At 38.1% G+C, this 24192-nt stretch overlaps 1 protein-coding gene across 1 annotated transcript in view; it reads right to left on the reverse strand.

The window, feature by feature from the left end:
- LMO7 (LIM domain 7) overlaps window positions 1–24192 on the reverse strand; it is a 133431-nt gene that overhangs the window by 85808 nt on the left and 23431 nt on the right. The window contains exons 2-3 of the mRNA XM_030463413.1: window positions 11830–11900; window positions 8310–8379 (exon numbers count right to left, since the gene is read on the reverse strand). Coding sequence (XP_030319273.1) covers window positions 8310–8379; window positions 11830–11900 — 141 coding nt within the window. The remainder of the gene's footprint in view (window positions 1–8309; window positions 8380–11829; window positions 11901–24192) is intronic.

Raw genomic sequence — 24192 nt, forward strand, 5'->3', positions numbered from 1 at the left:
AACTTTTACATAAGAGGTAAGACTTTAGAACTAAACTCTTATGCAAAAAGATCAAATTTCTAAAATGCTTCATTAAAAAATCGTAACTTCCTGGGTTTTTTGAAATCAATATTTTTAACCCCCAGTTTTTTATGCTCATCATTCTCCCAAATTTGAAGCATCTGTTTGGAGCTGGAAGTAATGGCAACTGAAACTTCCAATTTTTACAACAACCCCACAAATGCTAATTTTCAATTACACTTTTTGCATCCCTGAAAAAATCTCACCAAAATTAATTCAGTAAGAAGTTTAACACATTGTTTGATGGTTACATTTGAAATACCATGCTGTGTCACTTCCCAGGTGAAAATATATTTTCTCAGGGTAGTATAAACTCTTTTATGTTCAGGAAACTTGTTTGAGCACTTCAGCTGGACCACTGATCAAAGAAAAAAGTTTCCCCTCCCATGTAATTGCACTTGTCAGAACAAAATTAGATAGTAAAGGAGTATCCTAGTCACCTCTTTGGTAGCAGTCATGTAGGACTCATCATCTGGTTTAACCTTTAAAATCTAACGATTTTACTGCACTTCAAAAAAATACAGTAAACATATCACTACACATTAAAATACATTTCAGTATTTAATAAAACTATCACTTGACAGAGGAGACAAGTTTTAAAACAAATATAGTAACAGGCTGAAGTATCTGGAGGGAAAAAAAAAAAGAAAAAAAAAAGAAAAAGACAAAACCATCAAAAGCATAGAACACGGTGCTTCAAACTACTTGTTTAAGTATACACAATTACTTAGAGTTAAGCTGCCCTCCCTGGCAATTACCACTTCCTTACTGAAAAAAATCTCTTGCTTCCCACAAGAAAAATGAAAATAATATTTATTGGAAGTTTTGTTACCTACAACACAAAAATGGATATAAGATGAAAAGAGGAGTGCTATATAGATGAGTGCGACCTTATCTCTGTCATCTGAACTGTTCCTGAGCTTGCATTCAACATATAGGCTGCCTTATAAAGGATAAGAGACAGTGGATGAAGGGCCTGAGTTCTGTCAGATTGTATTCACTCCCACTTTATCCCCCCACCTAACAATCAGACATAGTGGCGTTAAGAATAAAAATCACAAGAAACACCAATTGCTCTTGTTAAACCAAAATCTCCACTCACACATGCAAAGATTATGTCAAGTATCTAGAAGTCTCTTAAAAAACTTGTTTTTTCTGAATTGCCCAACAGCTTGCTGAGCATCTTCATCTGAAGAGCAGGTGATGAAGCCTCTAACTTTGTTTCCACACTGAAATGACCAACTTTTTCATAAAAGACAGATACCATTTTGTGCCTTGGCTTATGAAAAGCAATATCAGAATAATCATCTTCCAGGTGAAAGACATCAAATAGGACTTCAGCAACTTCACTCTGCAGAATGCTACTCGCCCTGTACCTCTGAACTTACAGACCACAGACAAATCAAAATCCCAAGACCCAAATCAGCCACAGGGTGAAGGAGGCAGAGCTCACAGCTGCTGTGTTAGGAGTGATGTACTCTGGTCCTTGTCAAAAAGGAACCTAAAGCCTTCAGAAGGAAAAGCAATGCTCTGCACTGCTCAGTACTGTTGCTGCAAAAAGAAATATCAGGCAAACAAACAGAGCACAAACAGAGCACCTGGTCATCAGCTCATTAGTCAGCTCTAGACCACAATTTGAGGCTATTTCTTAAGAGGATTTTTAGACACTTAGTTCCATCTGGGTTTGATTTTTTTTTTTTTTTTTTTTTTTTTTTTTTTTTTTTTGGGTGTGTGGTACGAAAGCAAAATAAGTGACAGCAGTTTTATGTAATTTAGTTCATCTATTTGTGTATTTGCTTCTCCTCATTTTCCATGAGGAAGAAAGAAGTCCTCTCATATTCATTTTCTCATGCCAGACAAGCTGCTATTAATATCACTAATGTAGGCCATACTAATCAACTTCACAGAGCAGGAGCTGGGTATTTAAAAATTCCAGTTATTTTTAAAAATACAAAAGGCAAGATGACAGAATGCATGGACTAATATAAAGGATATTATCAAACACAAGGCAGTGAATAGCAAGAGTAAATAAATAGGATTTTCAGCATGCAGGAATGTAGAGCTGCTTTGTGGGGGAGGGAAGAAGAAGACTTTTATAAATTCAAATAGAAAATCTCAATAATACTATATTACCATCAGTTATTTAAAGTGGAAAACATAACTAGGTTGATTCTAAGCAATTAAGATTATTTCAGTTTTAAGTGTGGATTTTACCTGAAAATGTTTTAAAATGTCCTATAATAAGGGGGAAATGTCATCTACATGCCATTCTCCAGCAACACACACACAAGAACCCTGTCAGGAAAGCTTTCCCACAGAAGTTTTTGGCCAGCTGTACTTGATGCCAAGAGATAAGGAAGTACCAGGGTGGTTCCATGGTTTGCGAAGTGTCAGGCACAAAGGCTCAGAAAAATATTTCTTAATGGCAGCATTTCTATCTTCTCCACCCCAAATTTATTGCTCTTTCATTTTGGTATAACTTGCTTTGTTCTTTCTCCCTTCTTACCTATATTTTTTCTTAGTTTCCTGGTTTAGGAAGTACATGCCAATGATCTCCATAACAAAATGGCTCTCCCCCACTATTTGAGGTGGTGCAAGTGGAATTTATACCTTCTGGTATTTTAAATAAGTAAGTTATAGAATGTAGTGGTGTTACATTATCATACACTAAAGAAAAGAGGGACTGATCATACAATAGGCTGGGTTAGAAGGGACCTCAGAGATCTATTTGAGTAGCACTTGTCAGAAGGATATGTTGGGCCTCAGTGAGCTGGGAATGACAGTGTTTAAAAAATCCTGCCTGGAAAATTATCAAGATGCACGTTACCTTTAAGGAACCCCAATTCCCCATTAAAATAAAAAAAATTAAAAAAAAATATCCCACTCTATGCACATGTTCAGACCTTAGACTGCCAAAACATGAGCAGTTCTATTTCCTTGTGTGATTTTCTTCCTCCTGCCAAAGGTGAAGACTTCATGAAGATGACACCTGGTGCTAATATTCATCCAGCAATAACACTGAAAGAGTCAGTTAGCAATGTCTCATTTAAAATGAAGGACCAACTTAAAAAAAAGTGCTAATGGCATTTCATTTACAGTTCTAAAAGCCCAATAGCTTTCTACACTGCCCTGTGGTTGACCACAGCCCTCACACCTCTGGTGTGATGAAACAGCTTCCCAACCACAAAGTGTTACACTTCGATCTTACAGGAGCTGCAAGGAAAGATGTTTGGTTTCAAACAACCCAACCAGTATGTTGCAAAGCAAGATTCCTACTAGCTACCAATCTCCAAAGGAGATTTGACTTTGAATTTCCTTCACCACCTCATTGCAGCTGGAAACTCACGTCAACAAAAATTTTTCCTAGCTACAGAGCAGGTAGCTCTTCCTCCTGAGCAATGTTTTATTCTGACAGATATGTTGAGCTTGCATATACTACATAAAACTCAGTCATCTTCCCACTGTCTCCTGATGTCTTGTGACTTCAATACCAGTTCAATATCCCCTCTATCCTCAGTCAACCAAGTTGGAAACATGAGGTTTCTGGGGAACAAAGGCATTGCAGCCAGAGATGCACCTCAAAGCACTCTGCAGAGCCTGACTGGAAATGTGTTGTCAGACCACAGTCCTCCCCCTTCCTGTGATTATATCCAAACCCTCTCACATGCTGGGATTCAAGCTGAAAAGCCTGTATTTATTAAGAAGCTTTTTTTGGGGGGGTTTGCTTTTGCTAAGCATTCATTTTATTTCCATTATTCCCACTCCCAAAGAATTCTGATCAAAGTAATTTTGCAGGATCTGAATCCTGCAAGCTTTGCCCATTTGAATAATTTTCTTTAAATCCCATCTCTGTTTTACATAAATACAGAGCAGAAAAAGTGGATTTTTAAGGCAGACTGCACCTTCACTACTGTGCATAAAGGAACTCTGGCTTCCACAACCCTCTGACCTTTCATCTACCCTTCCCATGTCTTCCAAAAGCCAGAGGGCTTCAGGAACTGCCGGATACTCTTGTGTTGACTTCCCTGGCTGCTCTGATGTACTATGGAAAATACATGCATTGCTCTTTACACAAACTGTATTTTACATAGTTTGAAAAGGTAATTGGAGCATATAGTTTCATTTTCCAGAAACTACTTTAGTACAGAAGTTCCATACAAATGACATTTTAAGAAACAGACAAAATTAAAGCTAACAATACAAAAGTTATATTCCAGCTCAGTCTCTTCAAGAAACCCAAAGGAACATCACATCCTCCAAAACCTGTTAAAAATCAACCTGCCACATCCTTGTGCAGAAGAGTCATTCTTCTGGGAATACCACGCGAGTGAGTCCTTTGCACCCTGCAGACAGCACACCTCATTGCCCAGGAAATTACCTGTCCTGGTTTGGGCCAGGATAGAACTAATTTTCTTCCTTAGAACTGTACTTTCAGCCAAGCCTCTTCTAAGTAGCTGTGCTTGGTGGACTGATGATGTTCAGTTTTAATAGGTATGGCTAGAGAATGGTCTGCAGAACCAAGGCCACTGCTCAGCTCTGAGAAATACCTTATGCTCCAGAAAGGGAAAGGGAGTAAAGGGGTCACACCTGCAACCCTCCTTTAGGGAGGAGCAGGCTCACAGATGAACAAAATTGACCAGAGTATTTCCATGCTATAGTTGTGCCATACTCTGTATAAATTTGAGGGATCACAAGGGTCAAGTTTTTAATTTGTCCATGGGTGGCATCTTGGGAAAACTCTGTCTGTTCATTTGCCTTTGATCCCTGTCTGTGTCCTCCTCAATCCATGTGTTCCTGCATCCAGCTCTCATCTGGCACTGACTCCAGGAGGCCAGTTCTGGTTTGGGCCAGGATACCACCTCAAGAACTGCATGGACAGTTCTTCGGTCACTCCTCTTAGACCACAGCTTTCCTCCAATAGTTCTAGTACTTGCCTTACCCCTAATAAAGTAGTATGGTTTTCTAAACTGGAATATAAATGAATAAGCATGGCTAAGATGATGGCTAGATCTCACCCAAACCATGGGAGGTACATATCTCAGAAAAGAAACAGCAGCAGGGATGCAGCCCTAGGCTGCAAGATGAAGATTAAGTCATAGCCAGTTCACCCTCCTAAAGAGTTTTAACAAACCTTTCTAGGCAAGAGTCTGTCCAGCTTTCCTGCACCATATCAAACTGGGGATAAGTTTTATCAATTTTGAATTTTTTTTTAAGTTTGCCTGGTACCAATTGACCATGCTTTGTTAACTGAATGCCAAGTTTCATTTCAGTGTTTCATCAGCAAAACACATTTATTTACCCATTCCATCATGATTACACATGAACCATGGCAATCCACACCCAGAAACACTACACAGAAGTACCATCAAGCTACAGGTAAAAAACAAGGCTTATTTACAGTTGTCTAAAATGTGGATGGAATGCAGGCCATCCTGCTGAGGTAAAGTCTCTAGTAATTTTACAAGAATTCAAGTGTCACTAAAGCAAATATGACATATCAAATCAATAATGCATTTAGTTCATTTTAAAAAGCACCTTGGTTGCCTTACTCTCTACAAAAAATGTATAGCACACAATATTCCATATAAAACAGTATGTTTCATTATTCATTATAGGATTGCACTTCCTATTTTACTCAAGAAATTTGTTTGCAAAATAACCAGTAAAATCAAAGAAATAATATAATGACACCCATCTGGAGATTTAACCAAAGATACCCGTTGAATGCTGTATTTCTTCACTGCTGAAAAAATCTGTAAAGTATCTGAAGTGAACACAAGGCTTAAAAAACACACTTATATGGAAATGTAATATATTAACATCCTATAGAACACTATGAAACCTGAAGAAATTCCTGGAGAAGAAAAAAAAATTATTTTTTTTCTTTTAATCAGAAAAGCCAGAAGAGAAATGGATGCCAGTTCTCCAATGCCAAATGTGTAAAATGTTTTGGAAACGGACTTAAGAACATGAGCCTAGAGGATGACAGAGAGGATCTGTAAAAAAAAACAACCCATGATCAGTAGATCTTCAGATCACAGGATCTGCAAGACCCAAATTCAAATTGCAGCATCTGTTTATCCTTTAGAAAAAAAACACCAATTTTTTTTTTTTAAGAAAAAGTAAAGGATCCTCCTACCACCAGTGATTCTGTATTTCAGAGGCTTGATGGAAAACAATTAATGCAAGACTTAAAAAAGAGAAAATGGGAGCCACAGAAAAATATATGAAGCTATACAAAACAATCTAGAAACAGATTCAGATTTGTGGGACAAACAACTTACAAGCAATGAACATACTTTGAGACTATTGCAAGCAAGCCTACAGCTAATTCCTTAGCCAGCTTTTTCCATCTCCAAATCATATGGCTCATCAGCCACAGTATCCCAGGCCTGTCAAATACCAATGCTTGCTATTCTATAAACGTAGAAAACCATAACCATTGTTTTCAGTTTGAGTTCTATATGCCAGGATGAAAGGTGGGCTCTTCAAAGATGGTATAGCTGCAGCACATTCCTCTCAAGTCTGGGAAAATACTTCTCCCATCCCACGACTGCCAGCAGAAGTACCATCTTCTGAAACCCTCCCATTATCACCCTCATAATTATAATCTTCTGCAACTGAAGTATTTATGTAAAGCCTTTTCCAGCGGTCAACACAAAACATCAGCTGTCTCAATTACTGTCTTCAAGTGGTATTTTAACAACAGTACCACTGGATGATCTTGCTTTGGGAGAATCATTCACCCTTCCTCCCTTTTATATTTGAAGACTTGTAGGAACTAGAAACAACCTGAAGGAACAAGATATAAACTACACACCTAATGAATACTCTGGATTTTTGCAACTGGAAACAAACAAAAAAAACCCATGTAAAAACACAGGTTCTTACAGTTATGATTCAAGACTACACTTAAGTCACCACAAAAATGAAATCTAGCCTATGGTTTTCTGGTTTGGATGAACTGGTTACTTCAGAGGCCATTTAGGCAATCAAACTGCTGATAGAATAACTGTGCTGTTGTCCTCAGAATGATTTTGGTTTTACTTGAATTCTTTTTTGGATGCCTCACGGGAAAAGAATGTGCGGCACTCATTATTCACAAACCTCATACCTTGAGCTCTTCTGGGACAAAGGCAACTAATACTTTCTACATTTGTTTGAGGTGAGAATGCACATTCTCAGCTTGTACAATAATACATGGCAAGTTAACCCAGTCTTAAGACCTTTACCCAAGTTCACTACATTTCTTCTCTAACAGCTGACCAGCAAAACCACATTTTGTCGGCTCAGACCATTAAAAAATATAAATACAAGTATCTAGAGATGTTTTGCATTCTACTCCTGTTAAGAATTCAAGTAATTTTCCCTAATGCTGAGACTGCATGTTTACCACAAAGTGGGATCTTCTATTTGTTCCAAGAATCATGCGCATGTCCCTGTTTACCTTGGATCTTTTAAAACGAGACTAAGAGTTCTGGTCATAGGACTAAGTGTCCTAGATAACCTGGTGACACAAACAGCCAACAAAACTACTTTCCCAGGAAAACACGATGAAGAAAAAAAACAATAATCTTCAAGTTCATCTACCAACAAAAGGGTTTCTGATGCTAAATGGCTACAATATTTATCCTACAGCAAACTGGCTAAACAGCATACAGGAAATCTTTTAAATTTCCTGTGAAAATGACTACATGTATTTGCCCCCCACCACCCTACAGACAACATGATTTACAGCCAAAACATTGGCAAATCGCTCAGCTGAAGCCTGAAGAGAGATCTTTGCATCAGAGTTATTTTAATGCAACCTAAGCTTTGTGGGTGGGGAAAGAATTTTCTAAAAATACTGAGGTTACACAACATTTCCTAGTCTGCCCCTTCCTTAATACAAGGATGTCTGAAAGGGCTTATGAATACAAAATAGAATGGTGGCCTCTAAATAAAAACAAGCAACAGTATCTAAGTCTATGAACAGGAGCCATCAGCGTGAGACTGGGGATGATGGAGCCTAATGCAGTGAAAAGCTTTAAGGATGCACAAAAGTCACCTATCTAAAACAGAACACAACATTTACAGTCTAAGTCAACATATAAGTGGCAAAATGTTAGAGAAAAATTTAAATGGAACTAAAAATCTTGAAAACTTTAGCAGCTTTTTGTAGTGACATCAGGTAGAAAGAATAGGCTCATTAAAACCAAACAGAATTAGGGAGTCATATCCCAGAAACTAGACTCATTGTCATTACTTACCAAGCCAGCTATGGGAGTTGACAGACGATTGATCTTCTTAACGATGCCAGGTTTGATCTTGTTAATCAAACTAAAAAGAAGTCATATGATTTTTTGTTAGATAATAATTTTTTTTTAAGCACGAGCATCAGTGCTTACTAACAATTACTTTGCACATAGTCTTAACTTGCATGGCTGGAACCAAGTAAGTTTAAACCTACTAACACACCATAGGTTTTTTTCTTTTTTAAAATCAGTCTTCCAAGAAGTCACACACACAAAAGTAAATGAAAAAAAAATTTTTTTTTTCATAGATTGGCACAGTGAGAAAGAAGAAAAGCAAATGCCTGGGCAGCATAGGAAGAAATGGATCTGTTTCTACTACATAGGTGGTGATGTTAAATTCCGCATTTAAAGAACGCCTTCAGATAAAAGTTCTGAAGTAGAATCTATCAAAATTATATCAGAATATTTCTTTTCTGTGTGAAAGTTCTGATGTTCCTGTAAATGTAGGAAATGGACTCATTTTTCATAAGTTATCAAGCCCAGTACAGTGTGTGAAATGATCATTTTTGGTACATATAAGCTTACATATAAGTGAAAGTCACATTTTCAGTCTCAGCCAGAAAAGATCACACTTCATATCACTATTTCTTCACATAAAATTCATAATAAAACTGAAAAACTAGGACAGACTAATGTATCACTGCTGCATACACAAGCCCAAATGCACACCTTGTCCTGCCATGGGGATGAGGTACAAGATTCCTGGCAACTTTGTACTCAGGTTTTCAGTCACAGAGGCAGGGAAATACTGTGGTTCACCAAATTACACACTAGACCACAGGATCAGCAGAGAACAGGGACCTGAGGACACCCTGCAGACTTCATCTGCCTATATCCCTTTGAGGATTTTGGACTTGCTCCCTCTTCTTGTTGCTTCTTGTCTTTACCCCACAAAGAATCAGTCAGGCTTTGTGATCTACCCACGCCAATGCAGAGACAGCACCCGAAGTTTAAAACTCTATGTGGAAAAAGGCAGTTTTTTGTTCAAGCAAATATGTTTGGAAAATAAACAAAGTGAAGAGAGTTTACGTATACACATTGGAATGGAAGATGGATTTTTAAGTGCTTGCAGAAGAACTAATGGAGCAGGTCCTCAGATTTCTCTGTGTTATTTAGTAAACCAAATACATTTGATGACCTTTCCACAAAAAGTGGAGATGGAATTAAAAAAATAGTACATGGGGCTCTCCCTCCCTCCTTTTTTTTTTTTTTTTTTTAGTAAACTTCTTCCTCTACTGTATAGATATGAGAACTAGTATAATGTTAAAGGATTTATTTGTCAACTATTGATTAACCAGTCAACATGTACGCTTGGTCTTTAAGTAGGCCAGATAAGCCAGCTGTCCTGCTATAAGAGTATGTGCTGAAAGCATAGGTCTATTTATGTCAAATAGACCATGTCCAGAGACAAACCAGCTGATGACATTAAAGTAGCCACCTCATAGGCAAACCAAGGAAATGGGCAATGCCATATCTAGTTTCTCTCCACTGTTTAAGATCTTTGCACTCTAATGACTTTGTGAAAACTGAACAGCTAAAAACCTTTTCCCATCTTCCTCCTTTCTGCTACCAAAGAATTTCTATGAAAATCACTTAAATTTAAAGTCATGACATAGAAGGACAGCTATATGATTTAGTGCAACATAATGAGACACCTTTTGCTTTAAAGGAAGTTGCGTACATCCTAAGGCAAGCTGCTCAGTGGCAGAAATTACAGGATGTTTTCCTTGCATGTGGCTATTAATTATAGATAAATTTAACTGATTTGCATTTGGCAGATGGAGGCACCTACACTTTTGCCAAATAAGTGTCAACAATGAAGATATCAGAGGACTAAAGTATCAGTTTGCTGCCAATTCTTAAAGCCGCTATCTAAGAATACAATACACACATCCCACTAAACACATACCTGAAGAAATACTTTCTTATTAAAAGTATAAACTATTTTATTGCCCTATTCAGCCTTCTTAACGTTTGATCATCTAAGTTAGAAAATAGTGTCCATCTCTAATGCTATTCAGTCTTCAAAAGTAAATCAACTCCTCCAGACCACAAAGGTAACTGCAAAGCAACTAGCAAGACACTCTGATGGGCAAATGGCCCAAAGAAAAAAAATAAAGGCAAGGGCAGAAAACACAGTAATATTCATAGAGGTGAAATGCAGGAATGTTGCCATTTTTGCATTTACTTTGGTGACTTTTGATATACAGTTAAAAAAACAAACAAACAAACAAAAACCCAAAAAAAACCCCTGTACCTTAAATATTTTCTGAAAGTTAGTTTGGCTGAACTCTGATTCAGGAGTGACTCTGAGATTTGAGATACTTTTAAAAAATGTCCCAGGTAGTCCTGTAATGAGATTTTTCTCTTGCTGGCATTCTAATGACACTTACACCTGTCGTTCCTTAAAACACTAAGGGATTGGCACTGCTTCCAGTTCTGAAAACCTGTTCCAATAAGTATAAAACCAACTACACATATGAGGAAGAGACCTGATGAGTGGACATTTTACACCTCTGACTCAGTCTAGACAACGAAACCAGACAAGTCCCATTAATGCCAAGCCTATAATATATAAGCACAAGGAAGCTTCTTAGAGAAAGCACTCCAGAAACAGCTGAGGTCAGAGTTCGTTTTTGAAAGCAGTAACTTAGGCCAGAAAGCACTGAAACCTGGACTGCACATGCACATACATGGCTATGTATTTCTACATTATAGTGAGACTAAATCCACTTTCAACATTTAAAGTGCTTGTTTAAAGAAAAAGAAAAGGTATCTTTTTATTAAGTATGTCAAATATCACCCAATAGATTCTACATTATTGAGATACTTGAATGCAATAATAAATCTCCAGAAAATCAAATAGCCCTTGTCATGTACACATTAGTTACTAATACTGCTCTTCAGTACAGAACACAAAATCAAAGGCTGGTCTGTTAGCTTTCTTTTATAGTTTTGTAATATTAGTTTCAGAAATGAGCTACTTTTAAAAGAAAGCTTACTTGGGTAGAAAAGGGAGTAGAGAACAACCAGCATGGAGTCTGCAATAACTTCTTGCAGGTGGGGTAGGGGTGAGGGACAAAACACCAAACAATAGAAGGTATAGGAGTAACTGAGTGCTTTGAGTTCAGCCACAGCTATATTGGCTTTCACAGGGAGAAAAGAAAGCCCAGTGATACCACAAACATTATAACCAATGAAACTGATAAACTGTCCAAGTGATCAGCACCATCCTCCTGGTAACACAGGAGAGGGTATGTAGTACAACACATGAAACAGATCTTGAGAGATTATGTTTAAAGGTGGTTCTACCTTTCCATGACAACTTGTCTAAGAAAAAAAAAAAAAAAAAGGGAAAATTACTTATTATTAAATATTTTGGTACTTCAAAAAAATTTTAAGCAAGAGGTCAGCAAGAAAAGAGGCCACCCAATGTTAACCTAAAGGATGTTTGTATAGGTAAGTTAATACTCACTCGCATAACAAGACTCCATTTTCTAGAGCTGCTCGGAAGTCTTTGGTTCCAAAACTTTTCCCAGTAGCTGTCTGTAAAAATAAGAACTGAGAGTTAATTGGACACATACACAAAATCAGGACTAGCAAGAGTATCTAAGAAGTATTAAAAAGAAACTCAAAACCCACGTTTTGATTCAACACTTAGTTCATGCTATTATTTTCTTATATTAATCTCAAAAGAAATAATTTTTTAAAAAAATTTTTATGCTTCAAAAGAAGTCAGATCCAGTATCTTCAAATATTTTCCTCTGGTGTAAGCCCATCTTCAGCTGAGTTCTGTGGGAATAATTATTGTTTTCTAAATCAATGCCAGTCACACTGAAACATGTAAAAAAATTTCAAATAGAAGTGCAAAAGAGGGAAAAAGTACATCTCCTATGTACTTTTACAGTGTGTATACTCAATACCTGGCACAAAGTATTTTAATAGTGTTTTGTTTCCTGCAACTTGCACATAAGGCAGTGTGACTAAAGAACAACTCTGGCAAGTTTGTAATGCCTCCTGCAGATCAATTCCTATTACTTGCAAGCAGTAAGGCTATACTAATGGACTACTTCTCATAGTCAGAGTGAAAAGCAGTGAGCAAGAACAATGTTGTATAAAGGACTTAAGATATCCAATGCCAGAGAATTATCTACAGGTTTTTCAGCAAAGTTGTTTTCCACCAAAAAAAAAAAAAAAAAAAAAAAAAAAAAAAAAAAAAAGCAGACAACAAGAAAGATTTGCACCTGGCATTAACTCTCTTCATCTCAAATGAGACCATCAAATGAGCACACTGCTCATGGCTAAGCTCTCTTGGATTCTTCCTACTAGATTACCTCTGCCCATGTCCCTTGAAGGAACCAAATTTGGCAAATTACAAAATTTGGAAAATTTCTTCTAAATATTCAGATAAACAACCTACATACAAGGTCATGATAGCAGTCAACATTCCTGAACCAGCTCAAAATGAGGGGTTTATCCCAGTTGGGTACATAAATCAAACACTTGAAAGGATATTTATTTGAGCTTAGAGGTCACCAGGTTCCATCACCAGCTAATTACAAACCTCCCTTTGAGGATCCTGTCTGTCCTTGACACTGCATAGGACTTCAGGCACACAATTAAATGTGCTGTGGAACCTGTGTGCATCCAGACCAAAGCTACTGATTACCACAGTAATTAAGGAAATTAGTAGTGAAATAAACGAGCTGTACTTGGTAGAGGAGCAAAGAAGAATACACAGCTTTTTAAAGATGTTACATTATCACCCTCTTATTTTTTTTTCTAAATTGCAAAAGAAATGTGTACTAACACCATAAATCCCACACCCTAAGTAATTAGTTTTAATAAATTATCTTTTAAATCAGAAGTTGTAGGCTCAGTCTCCCTATTGAAGAAATTAATAGATGCTACAAAAAATTCCTTTTAGGTTTAACTTTTTTTTATTCCCTAGGATTTAGCAAGTAATCAGAGTGAAAGAATAATCACACACCGACTCAAGGTATGAAAAAAAAAAAAAAATCAAAATTCAGAGAAAGAAAAAAAACCCCACAACTTTTAACAGCAATGAAGGATGACAGTGATTCTCCTGGGAGAACTAGGAATAATGTATAAAATGCAGAATTAGTCTGTTGTTACAAAAGAGTAGATGTTGCATTTTAGCAATGTAAGTTTCAAAAATCACTTAAAAACATATCATTTGAAAACTACTCTATCTCAAATAAAATATGGCCTTTTGCTTCCTAATGCATATATTCAGTCATAATAATTTTGAGGAAACAGGCAATATAACATCACTGTACTGAAAATTTAAGTATAAATGTTTGTGTCTCCTAGGTAATAAGGAATATGGTTTATAAATTAAACCCTTCATTCTGCAAGATAGAAACTTGAAAGTTTGCATGTCATACAGCAGACCTGTACTGTGACAGAGGGTGTACAATAGGATGTAGCTTTCTTATGTTTCAAACCCCAATCAATGCTTAAGAGTACAAAAGTTATTCTCATTCTGGAGCTGTTGCTGACATCTACAGGACTACACAGTCCAAATGTTTTGTTTTATATGGACGCTTTACTGGCAAGCCATGCATGCAATAGATGGTGAGATGTTTCCTAGAGCTGGGCCCATCCCAAACCTTCAACGTCTTTTGTATCCACAAACAACCTCCATGCTGAAATTCTTTTTAGAAAGAAAATAATGCTAGAGCTGCAGAAATTAGCCAAGGAGGTAGCTCCTCAAAAATTATTCTCCAGAAGTCAAGGAACAAGTGCCACTGAAGACACATTAAACTTCAGTGTGACCCCTCCAGAACATGAGTGCCATGCTGCAGGGCATAATGTTTTTACGGTGCATCTTGTGGTCTTTTCCACAGATTAAAAAGAAAAAAAACAAACAACAACAACAAAAAAGCAACCAACCAAACAAAAAGCCAACAAAAAACCCCAACCCAACAAACCAAAAAACCCAACACCTCAGTCTCCAAAATGGTGTGTGGAACTTTTCTGACTACCACAAAGCCTTCAGGCACAGAACCTCAGGGCAACCAGAAGCCATCCTTGAACAACAGGAGAGTACAATTTGAGTACCAGGTTGCAAATGCTACTGTTAAGACTTGCAGACCTCTTAAAATTACATTAAAGGACATGATACTCAAAGCATTTTAATGCAGCTATTTATGCAGGCACTGTGGCAAGCAACACTCCCTTGATATACAGGATGAAGCTGTCAGACTGATCTTGTGACCCACACATTTTGACAACCACATGGTTTGTTGACATTCAAATAAAAGTGTCAGCACTGCCCAGTTAGCTTTCATGAATACTGACTTCTAAAGGATAACTAATAATGAAGTAATTAACAGGTATTCTCAAGGAACAATTTAACACGGGTGGCTAGAAACCCAAAGATTTTCCAAGTTGCATAACACCTTGAATTCAGTTTTGTTGCTGTCACAAAAATATGTACTCTATTTAAAACCCTGCATTCATAGAAAGATGGAGGACTTTTCTCAGCACAGACTTTCAACCAGTTTACATCCAATGCAAGGCATCAAGCCCAGCTGCAGCTATTATAGTCTACATAGGAACTAGGTATCATTCAAAAAAGTGGGAAGCCATGGATTGGCTCAGAGTTTCTCGACTTTTAGGAACCTGAGCAAGACAAAGTGAATCCCACCCTGAGATATTACATCTTCAAACAAAGTCTGTGATTTGTGAGTCACTGTTTATTCATTAAAACTGGTTACGCTGGGTGTGGTACTCTTATGTAACAGGGATAATTGATTTTGCATTATTTTTCAACCACTTAGGCCATGTGAGCCACCGAATAATAAAGGAAATATCTTGCAAAAGCGATTTTTATCCATGTTTGAACAACATCTCTTTTCAAATTATGACTCTTTTCTCTCCTTCCGTCAGATGAACATATTCTGCTTCTTTGTCTGCCTTTTTGATAGAATGACTGCAATGATATAATTAAAGGCTATATAATAAAATTACATTTAATTGCTACTACAAAACAGTTTGATTTTATTTTTGAAAGACAGCGTCCCTTAATACTTTGGTAAATTGCAATTGTCAGGTCCAGCAATTTACTTCAAACAGTATGCAAATCAAGTCTTTACTTAAATTTAGACATTTTAAAAATGCTTACACACACACAAAGGGCTAGTTTAATTTCAGGTTTGTTGTGATTCCTGTAGGAGTAGGCAAATCAAGAAGAAATAACCAAAGATCAACCATTCTGAAGATGGCACAACACCAAAATCATAATGGACTGAACAAAAAAAACACATGGCATAGAAGAATACAATAATTATATCCCTCAATACAAAAATTAACATTGAGTACATTTCTTTGGCTTATCCTATTACAGGCCAAATATAGTTGATTTTAATAGGCCTTCTTTGCCTCAAAAGCTATTCAAAGTTGAAAGATTTTTTTCAGTGTTAGTGAAAAATACTGAAAGGAGTTCATGTCAAGTTGCTTCCATGGTTTACAAATGTTTGAATGGCTTTAGCAGGAGAGTAGATGTTTTCAGCTGGGCTGGTTTCCCACACATACCACCACATGCAATTTGAAGTGCAAGGGACTAGCAGATTTCTCAGTTTGATGTTCCTGTGCTGGAAACAAAGCTAGACTGTCCCCATCCAGTGCAAGACTCTCACCACATACATAGGCAGGCTGAGTAACCAATTCTCCCTCAGAAAAGCATTAGCTGCTCACAAAAAAGGATGCAACACTGCATCATGCCCAGCCTGAATGATGTCTTTCTGCAGAGAAGCCAGGCCCTTGCCCTCCAGCTGGCTTCACAGTTCATACTGGTCAGCCCTGCTCTCTCCATCGCATTCAGATCTCCTCTGTCACTGCCCCATGTGGACTACCCTGTCACAAACCATGCAAGGACACCACACACCTGTTTGAAAGAAGTGCTAACTGCATCAACATGAAGCACACAGCTCCCTGATGTAGGGTCACAGGTAATGTATGGAAGATGCAAGATACTGAACTATGCACGTCAGAAACAGCTTTAACAGAGGCTCATGCAAGGATCTTACTGGGCCAAGCAGTTAATCAGATGGGGACCTCAAGGGTACTATACTGATTTATGAACTTCAGTTCCTGAGCTGAGCTTGCAGAAAGAACAGAGTTTACTGTGCTGCAGAGAGGACTGACTGCTCATGTTCTGTAGAGAACTGGGACAACGATACAAATCTGATGTTGCAGTACCATCCCCACCACAGATTTTCAGCTATGCCTGCTGGCTCCTGTCATAGTGCCTGCCTCGACAGATCACCTCATGGATGCATCAATGTCTGAATACTACCTTGCTAACACACTCTCTGTCCCCCACTTCAGTTACCATCTGGCTCAGGTGACAAAACAAATGGCTCCATCCTTACATAATCCCAGCATTACATATTTCCATTTATAGCACTTGTTTGTCTCCAACCACCCCCATCCAATACATCACTCCAGAGCAGTACTCTCACTGTAAGATGCACACGATGATATATAGGCTAGACCCACAGCCAACAAGCCAACGTGCAAGCAACTCCTCATGTTCTGGCATAGGTATGGATTGGCAGGGTCTGGTAGTAGAGTTATGACAAGTTTTATGAAATATTTCAAGTCCACTGCATTTTATATACAGTTGTCATTAACACGTTATACCTCAGCCTGACAGATTTTCTCTTTTAGAGTCTGTCGGGAAGGGATACCAGCAGCACCAAAAAAAAAAAAAAAAATCCAACCAACAAACCCACAGTATGACAAAAATAGTCCATGCTTTTTCCCCTCTTGAGTTCTTGTAGAGCTGTCGATTTTTCTGGACTATGACCACGAGTACCTCCTTTATGGAACAATCCACATGCACCATCCAAATTCCTGCAAAGGGTCCTATCTCCCCATTCCCATATATTTGTAGTTCTTTTCAAATGCCATGCAGAATACAAGCTTGCAAGCTTGTATTGTACATGAGAATGGTGTATGTAGTAGCTGTCAACAAAAATGCTGCCATGATTCTTTGAAATAAGGAGCTTTCATGCTTGGCCTCCGCAGACTCTCCATCCAGCTCTCTCCTCCCCTCTGGTTCTTCTGCTCTGAATTTATTTTTTTAAAAAACAACTAAAGGAAACAAACACCACCAAAATACTACCATTGTCACAATTTTCTCCAGTAGTCAAATTTATCCGAATCCCTCCTCAAAGGGCAAATGGTAGGGACCATATTCAGAGGGTTGCTACACACCATCTTTAACGTGATAAAATAAACCATTTTGGTAGAAAGCCCCCAGTGTTAACAGCAGAGAGCCTGATAAGAGCGCTTACTACTTTCCTCAAGGTCGAGTAGTAGAAAAACACAGGTTATTTTTGAAGAAATCAGGATCCATCTCTTTAAATTTTGGGTCCTGGGAAGATGTACAGAAAGAGTGGGTATTTGTATCTTCCACCTCTGGGAGAACACTGCTGGCGTTTCACCTCTGGTAGAAGGAAGGATCCCAGATCTGAAGCAGCCAAGGTCATAGAGGGAACCATGCTGCTACCTTCCCTACTCATCACAAGTGAATTCATAGTCCAACAAACTTCTGAGAGGTCAAATGCTAAAGAAGCTGGCACACACAGAGGCTTTCCTGATCGGCTGTCCAGCAACCAGTTTACACCACTGTCCAGCCTACCAGCTGCACAGGACTCAAGGGTAAGGACTAGTTTCCTGCAAAAGGAAGCTCCTCATTTCAAGTCCTTACAATTCATTGCTAAAATCCATGACAGGCATGACTCCGCTAGGAAAAACAAGCTGGAGTGTTTAGAAATAGTAAGAAAAATATCTACTAAGAAATCTGCTGTAAAATCTAACTTGCAGCAAAAATAAGAAGGATAGAGATTAATATTTTTGCCAATGATCAGTTATGCTGATCCATGGTTCGTGTGAATGTTCCCCTTCGTGTCCTTAAGACTGCTGTTCTTCCACTGTAATTATTCCTGCTCTGTTGCTCAATGCAAAGCTGTACCCTCCTGTTTAACCCCATACCCCAAATCCCTGAGCATTATTTTATTTCAAAGGATGTGGAAATGTTTCAGTCTTCAGCCAAAGCTGTCTTTGATAACAAACCAGAACACACATTTTTGAAAGGAAGTGACTGATTATTGAAAAAGTCTTACTGTTATTTTCTATCATCAACATAATGATGGGGTCTTATTGTGGTATGCCTTCTGGACAGACAAGCCAAGACTCCTGAAATAACACACACAACTACATTTTTACAAAAGATGAAGAAAAACAATGAATAATGGCAAGCAAGAAGGCATGTGATTACTGGTGTGGAAGGTGCAGGAAGCATAGATCTCTGCTTATCAGCTGCTTACACTGTTTGTTCAGCTCTTCTGTCAAATTGCATGTAAGAATACAACCTGAAGGATGGAAGTGAAATTCTTCCAATATATAAGGGAATTCCTGACTTAAAGGAACAGTACTGCAGAAAGAGCAAAGATAAACATCTGGGATCAATCAATTCAGTCAAGCTTTTTTGCCCCCACAAACAAGATCTTCCTGCAAAACAGCAAGATAAATAAAGCTTACTGTTATTTATACTGATGACTGTAATCACAGGTGTCAAAGTAGGAAAACCAACATAATTAGTTAGTGTGATAAAATCCATAAACGCAGAGAGTCACAGCATGAACTAGGTGGAGGTAGGTGTTCCCGTAGGATGGAAAACTTTCAAAGTGAAATTTGAATGAGTAGGAATCTCTGGGGGAAAAAAAATTAAAAGAATTAAAAAAAAAAAATCATTGAAATTTTTCGTAGGGCATAGGTACATCAGATTTACTTGGAAACTATTCCATAAATGGTTTATATGTGCACAAGCTCTAAAGCTGTCATCCTAATTGATACATGCTGATGCCAACTTTAACCAAGTATTTACCTTCTAGCACGTATTTTCAATTAACTACAGTTACATAAAAGTAAATATTAATGCACTTTCCCAAAATAATACAAGAGTAACATTATTATTTTAAGACTTGCCAGCTGAGCTCCATCCTAGTCCAGTGGTTGGGTGGTAAAAAACAAAGGTGGCAGTGAGAGCCTTAATCGTAAGTGTTCCTACTTAGGCAGAGAAAAGGACAAAATCATCATGAGGCAAACAAACATCCAAATCTCAGTTCACTCCTGAAACAAGAAACCAACCACTGCATTCCTTAAATATGCAAAAACAAGGCTGTTTGAAATTTATCTATTTCAAGTAATTCACAGTATAATGAGGGTATACTACAGTTAGGTGATTGTTTCTCCCAGAGGAAAGAAAAGGTTTTTTTAAGAAAAGCCAAACATACTGAAGGAATGAGGCATATGAAAGAATGATTCCTAGAAAAGTGATTGACTGAGGTGACAGAAGAAGTGGAGCGCACAGAGATTCCAGTTCCATTGCTTAGATATTTTTTAATGCTGTTTCATCATGTATGTGCTCTCATGCTACCTGACTTTTACCTTGATCATTATGAAAGCAAATGACTCCATATGCCATTTCTTACTCTTTTTTTCTAAAGCATCTTCAGCACTGCATTGCTTGTTACTTGACCTTAAGTTGCTGACCAGCTTTCCAAGCAGGAGGAACAAGTGATCAAGAGAGAAGTGAATCCATGCACAGCTGACTCCTAGGTTGTTTCCACCTGGGGCATACAAAAAGCTTGCCTTGGGTAGAAAATCAGTACATTTTCAACATTTCCTTAGGATGTTGAAATAAAAAGACCAAAAGAATTTCAGCAACAACTCAGCTTAGAAAAGAGGATTTCCAAGAACACTTAGATACACCACTGACAGGTTTTATAGGGCTCATTCAGCAGTTCAGTTAGAGAAGAAAAACATTACCTTCCTGTTGCCCTGACTTCCTTTTTTTCCCCACAGTCTTCCTTGTGCCCATAGGAACGGTCTGAATGTTGAAAATGTCCCAGATGACTTTATTCTTTAACATGGTAAACAAAGCATTCCCTCAAAACTCCACACACATCTCAATGCCCCTCACCAACCCCAAAACAACTACAGCATTTGAGCCAGGGATTCCAAGCCCTGTGGAACACCACCACAGGGCTATAGGCACAGCAAACTGGAGATGAAAAAAGGATAATATTTGGACTTGGGTAGATCCTTAAGAGGCTTAACATATAACCTTCATGGTTGGAAAGGACCTTCAGGATCATCAAGTCCAACCATCAAAGATCCAGTATTCAGCACCCTGGCAGCCAGGCAGTACATGACCAATGGTGTTCTTCATGCCCTTATGAAGAATAATATTAAAAAAAACTTTAAAAAAAAAAAACAACCCCAAAACAAAGTAAAACAAACAAATAAACAAAAAGCCAAACTCAAAAACCTCTGTGCAAAATCTGCCTCTACTGTTGCTTTTGCTAAAGGAGGAAAACAAAGTTTGACAACTGCAGTACTTCAGATGAACAAGAAAAAAAAGTTCTTATAAGCCACAGTTAAAACATGCATTACCTGAAATGATTACAAGATAAAAGATTACAAGACAAAATGTCAGTGATAATAAAAATCACATTTATTTATGTTAAATGTAAAGGAAGGATTAAAGCAAATGCACACCTGGACTTTTTTTGCTGTAGAAGTACTAAAATCATGTGTCTAGCATTTTAGCCTATTATTTTATATTTAGTATTTTAAGTAATGTCTCCACTTAACTGTAACTGAATCTCTTTTTGGTTTTGTTCATTTAGAACAAAAGATAAGTGCAAGTTACAAAAAGCCTTCTGATATTTGCATTTCCTAAGTTTATAGCTCATTTTTACTACTACTTTAATTCCAGATCAGAGAGTATATGCTGCAAAATCATACAGGTTGTCAGTTCATTAGCATTTACTTTTATAGGAAAGTCCTCTGCTCACACTGACGAAGAAAAATATGCTAAAGCTCCAGTGCTATTTGCAAGCAGGTCCCTGTTGTGATTATTTATGTAAGTGGCTGAGCAATACAGAGATACTGAGTGAAATGGCCAAAAACAGCACTTCTGCCATAGATTGCAGTTCCCTCTTACAAATCAACAGCTTTGATGCTGGTGTCTCTAACACTTTGATTTTTTTATGCATTTTAAACATGTGTGGTTCTCCAGAGGGCAGCAACAGTGCCATGAGTGAAGCAGGGATCTAACCCCAAGGTCGTGAAACTATTTTCAGCAGAAGGAGAACAGCATCAGATAAAAGAATATGCACACAAGTGGGAAATGCTTCAGATACAATTGCTTTCATGTGTTTAGCGAGGTTATTCATGCATGGAAGTCAGTCCTTGTTATTACTGGAGATCTGTCAATCTTTTCAAATTTTTTAGCCTTTACTGGAAGCAGTACTTTGAGCAGCATCCACACCGAGACATGAATTGAGTCAGTTCAGCCAAAAACATTCCCCAAATCCCCTTCCTCCTCTCTCACACATACACACACATGCACACAACCATATCACCACGTCTTCCCTCCTGTCCCCACATCCCCCGACTTTTCTGTCTCCTACACTCACAGATTTCCAGTGCATCTCACCAGGTTTACTTGGCTCATTAACACAGCAACAGATGGACAGGGAGCAAAGAAATTGTGTGGAAATGAACGCTTTAACAGGGTCAAAAGACGCCTTAAAGGCAATTACTGTCATGTACAAAGCCTGGAAAAAACAATCTCAACACCACTTCCCGGTGAGCTATGGCATTTGGCAATAACCACGGCATTTAAATGAGAGTGTTTAGAAATTTCAGTGTTATCTAGCAAGAGTTATCCACAAATGAACCATCAGGTTGAAGTCAGTGAAATCAATGTTGACTTCAGCTGTAGAAATATTATGCTCTTCTCCAGAGCTGGAGTCATTCAGGAGGCAGGATTAGTTTAAGAGAACTCTAGTAATATGATCTTTTCAAATTAAAGTAAAAGCAACACTAAAGCTGTTAACTATAAACACTGTAAAGCCCTACTACAGGTAGTAGTTGGGGATTTTTAAAGACACATTTAAGTTTTAAGAAATGAGAGAGAGCAAGCAGTAGGAAAAAAAGTATACAGAACTGCAAACTCAGGGAAAATAGTATTCTGAGGGTTTGGATATTGGTGGTTTTTTTCAGGAATTTTTAAATTCTGAAATGTAAAGGAGTATAAATATATGCAGATAATTATATGGTGAAATATACTGTGCATGCACCAAGTTCGTAAGCTAGGAGTGAGACTTCTGAAGGCTCCATTTCCCCAGGCTCCTAGCGATCCCCTGCGTATTACACTGCTGGATGGCCGAGGACGTTGCTGCTGCCACGCAGCACCATCTAATGAGAGACGCCAGGTACGACATATGACCAGAGGCTTTGGGCTCATATACAGCCCCTCTCCTTGGCAGGAGATGAAAGAAATTGCCTCTGGCAAAGAAATAAAATAATTGCAGTCAGAGGAGGAAGGATAGCTATGGAGGAAATTGAAGTCCAAGGGAGCCGAAAAATGGATGGCGTGCATCTGAAAAGATGACAGGAGCACAACCAAAGGAGGCAGGATATCAGCCTGGGCAAAGGAATAATTATAATTTAGGCTCAGGAAGTTTTGCTGACCAGCTCTTGTCTCTCGATTATGTCTTTGAGGAGTTCTAAAATATGAATGCTGCCCTTTTAAATAAAAAAGGATTTAAAGATAAAGGAATATTTGATTAAAACATAGCAAGTTACTGAAGCATCTTAATGATATTCAGAGAGCTGTGAAGTGAACATGGTTTTGTGTCTGATGACATGGATTTCAGCTTTGAGGGATCCTCTTCAAGCTCTATGCCTCCTTCAAGACCTTCCTATCATGTCACAGCACATGTGATATCATTCTAAACAGTAGCCTGTGCAACTTGCCCATCACTCCTCATTATAGAGAGTTTTTTCCTCCCCTAGATAACTTCCTTACTGCTTGTCATATATTTGCCTTTAGAAAAATAAAATATTGCTGCCAAGAGAAATTAGGGATCAGGGTACCATTGATCTTAATTTTAAGACTTCACCCTGCTTAAAGATGACATCAAAAGACCCTTCTTTATGCATCACACTGCCCTGTCATCTGACTTTCCTTCCTGAAAGTTTTAGTCTAGCCATGAGGATTTATTAAGCCAAATACACCACTTAGCAAACTCCTACTCCCTGTGGAACAATTCCGCTTTGTTTGCAAAACCACAGACAGAGGAAGCATTAGCAGCTGTCAAGAGTTGTAGGTGGCCTCGCACAGGGATAACTGCTGTACTTCAGTTAAAGAATCAAGGTGAAGTATCCAGAGAAGAGATTATGGTCCAGAAGAGAAGCCAGGAGTGACAACTGCTGCACTTCTAAACTCTTCCAACATTTACTTCCCCCTTCCTATCTTCCTGCTCCAAACCCATCACTCCCCACTCCATGTATGATCCCGGCATTGGGACAACCCAAGCCTTACCCAACCACCTCCAACATGACACTTCCTCCAGGCACTTCATTGCTCCTCTGTAAATGCAGCTTTATTTATTTAACTATTCAAGGAGCCAAACTGGTTTGACAGAGTTGCTTGCCTCCTCACCTGGGTGTGTTTAGAGCAGCCCAAGATAAGATTGACTGTCATAGCAGCTACACAGAGTTGCTATGTAGGCTGCCCAGAGGTAGGATTTAATTACTAGTCAAAAGCAGCCAATCTCCCCCTTATTACAGAAGACAATTATAATTTGCTTATATTTCTTATGACATTCATGCAGAAAATGTTCATGACTCTTTGTAAACAAGTCCATACTCTGCAAGGGAGAGGCAGAAATTTACCCTACGGTTCCCATATTCAACCCTTTAAGCATTTAAAATGAAAATCCTCAAT

This window comes from Calypte anna, chromosome 1 (genome assembly GCF_003957555.1).
Source record: "Calypte anna isolate BGI_N300 chromosome 1, bCalAnn1_v1.p, whole genome shotgun sequence".
Taxonomy (NCBI): domain Eukaryota; kingdom Metazoa; phylum Chordata; class Aves; order Apodiformes; family Trochilidae; genus Calypte; species Calypte anna.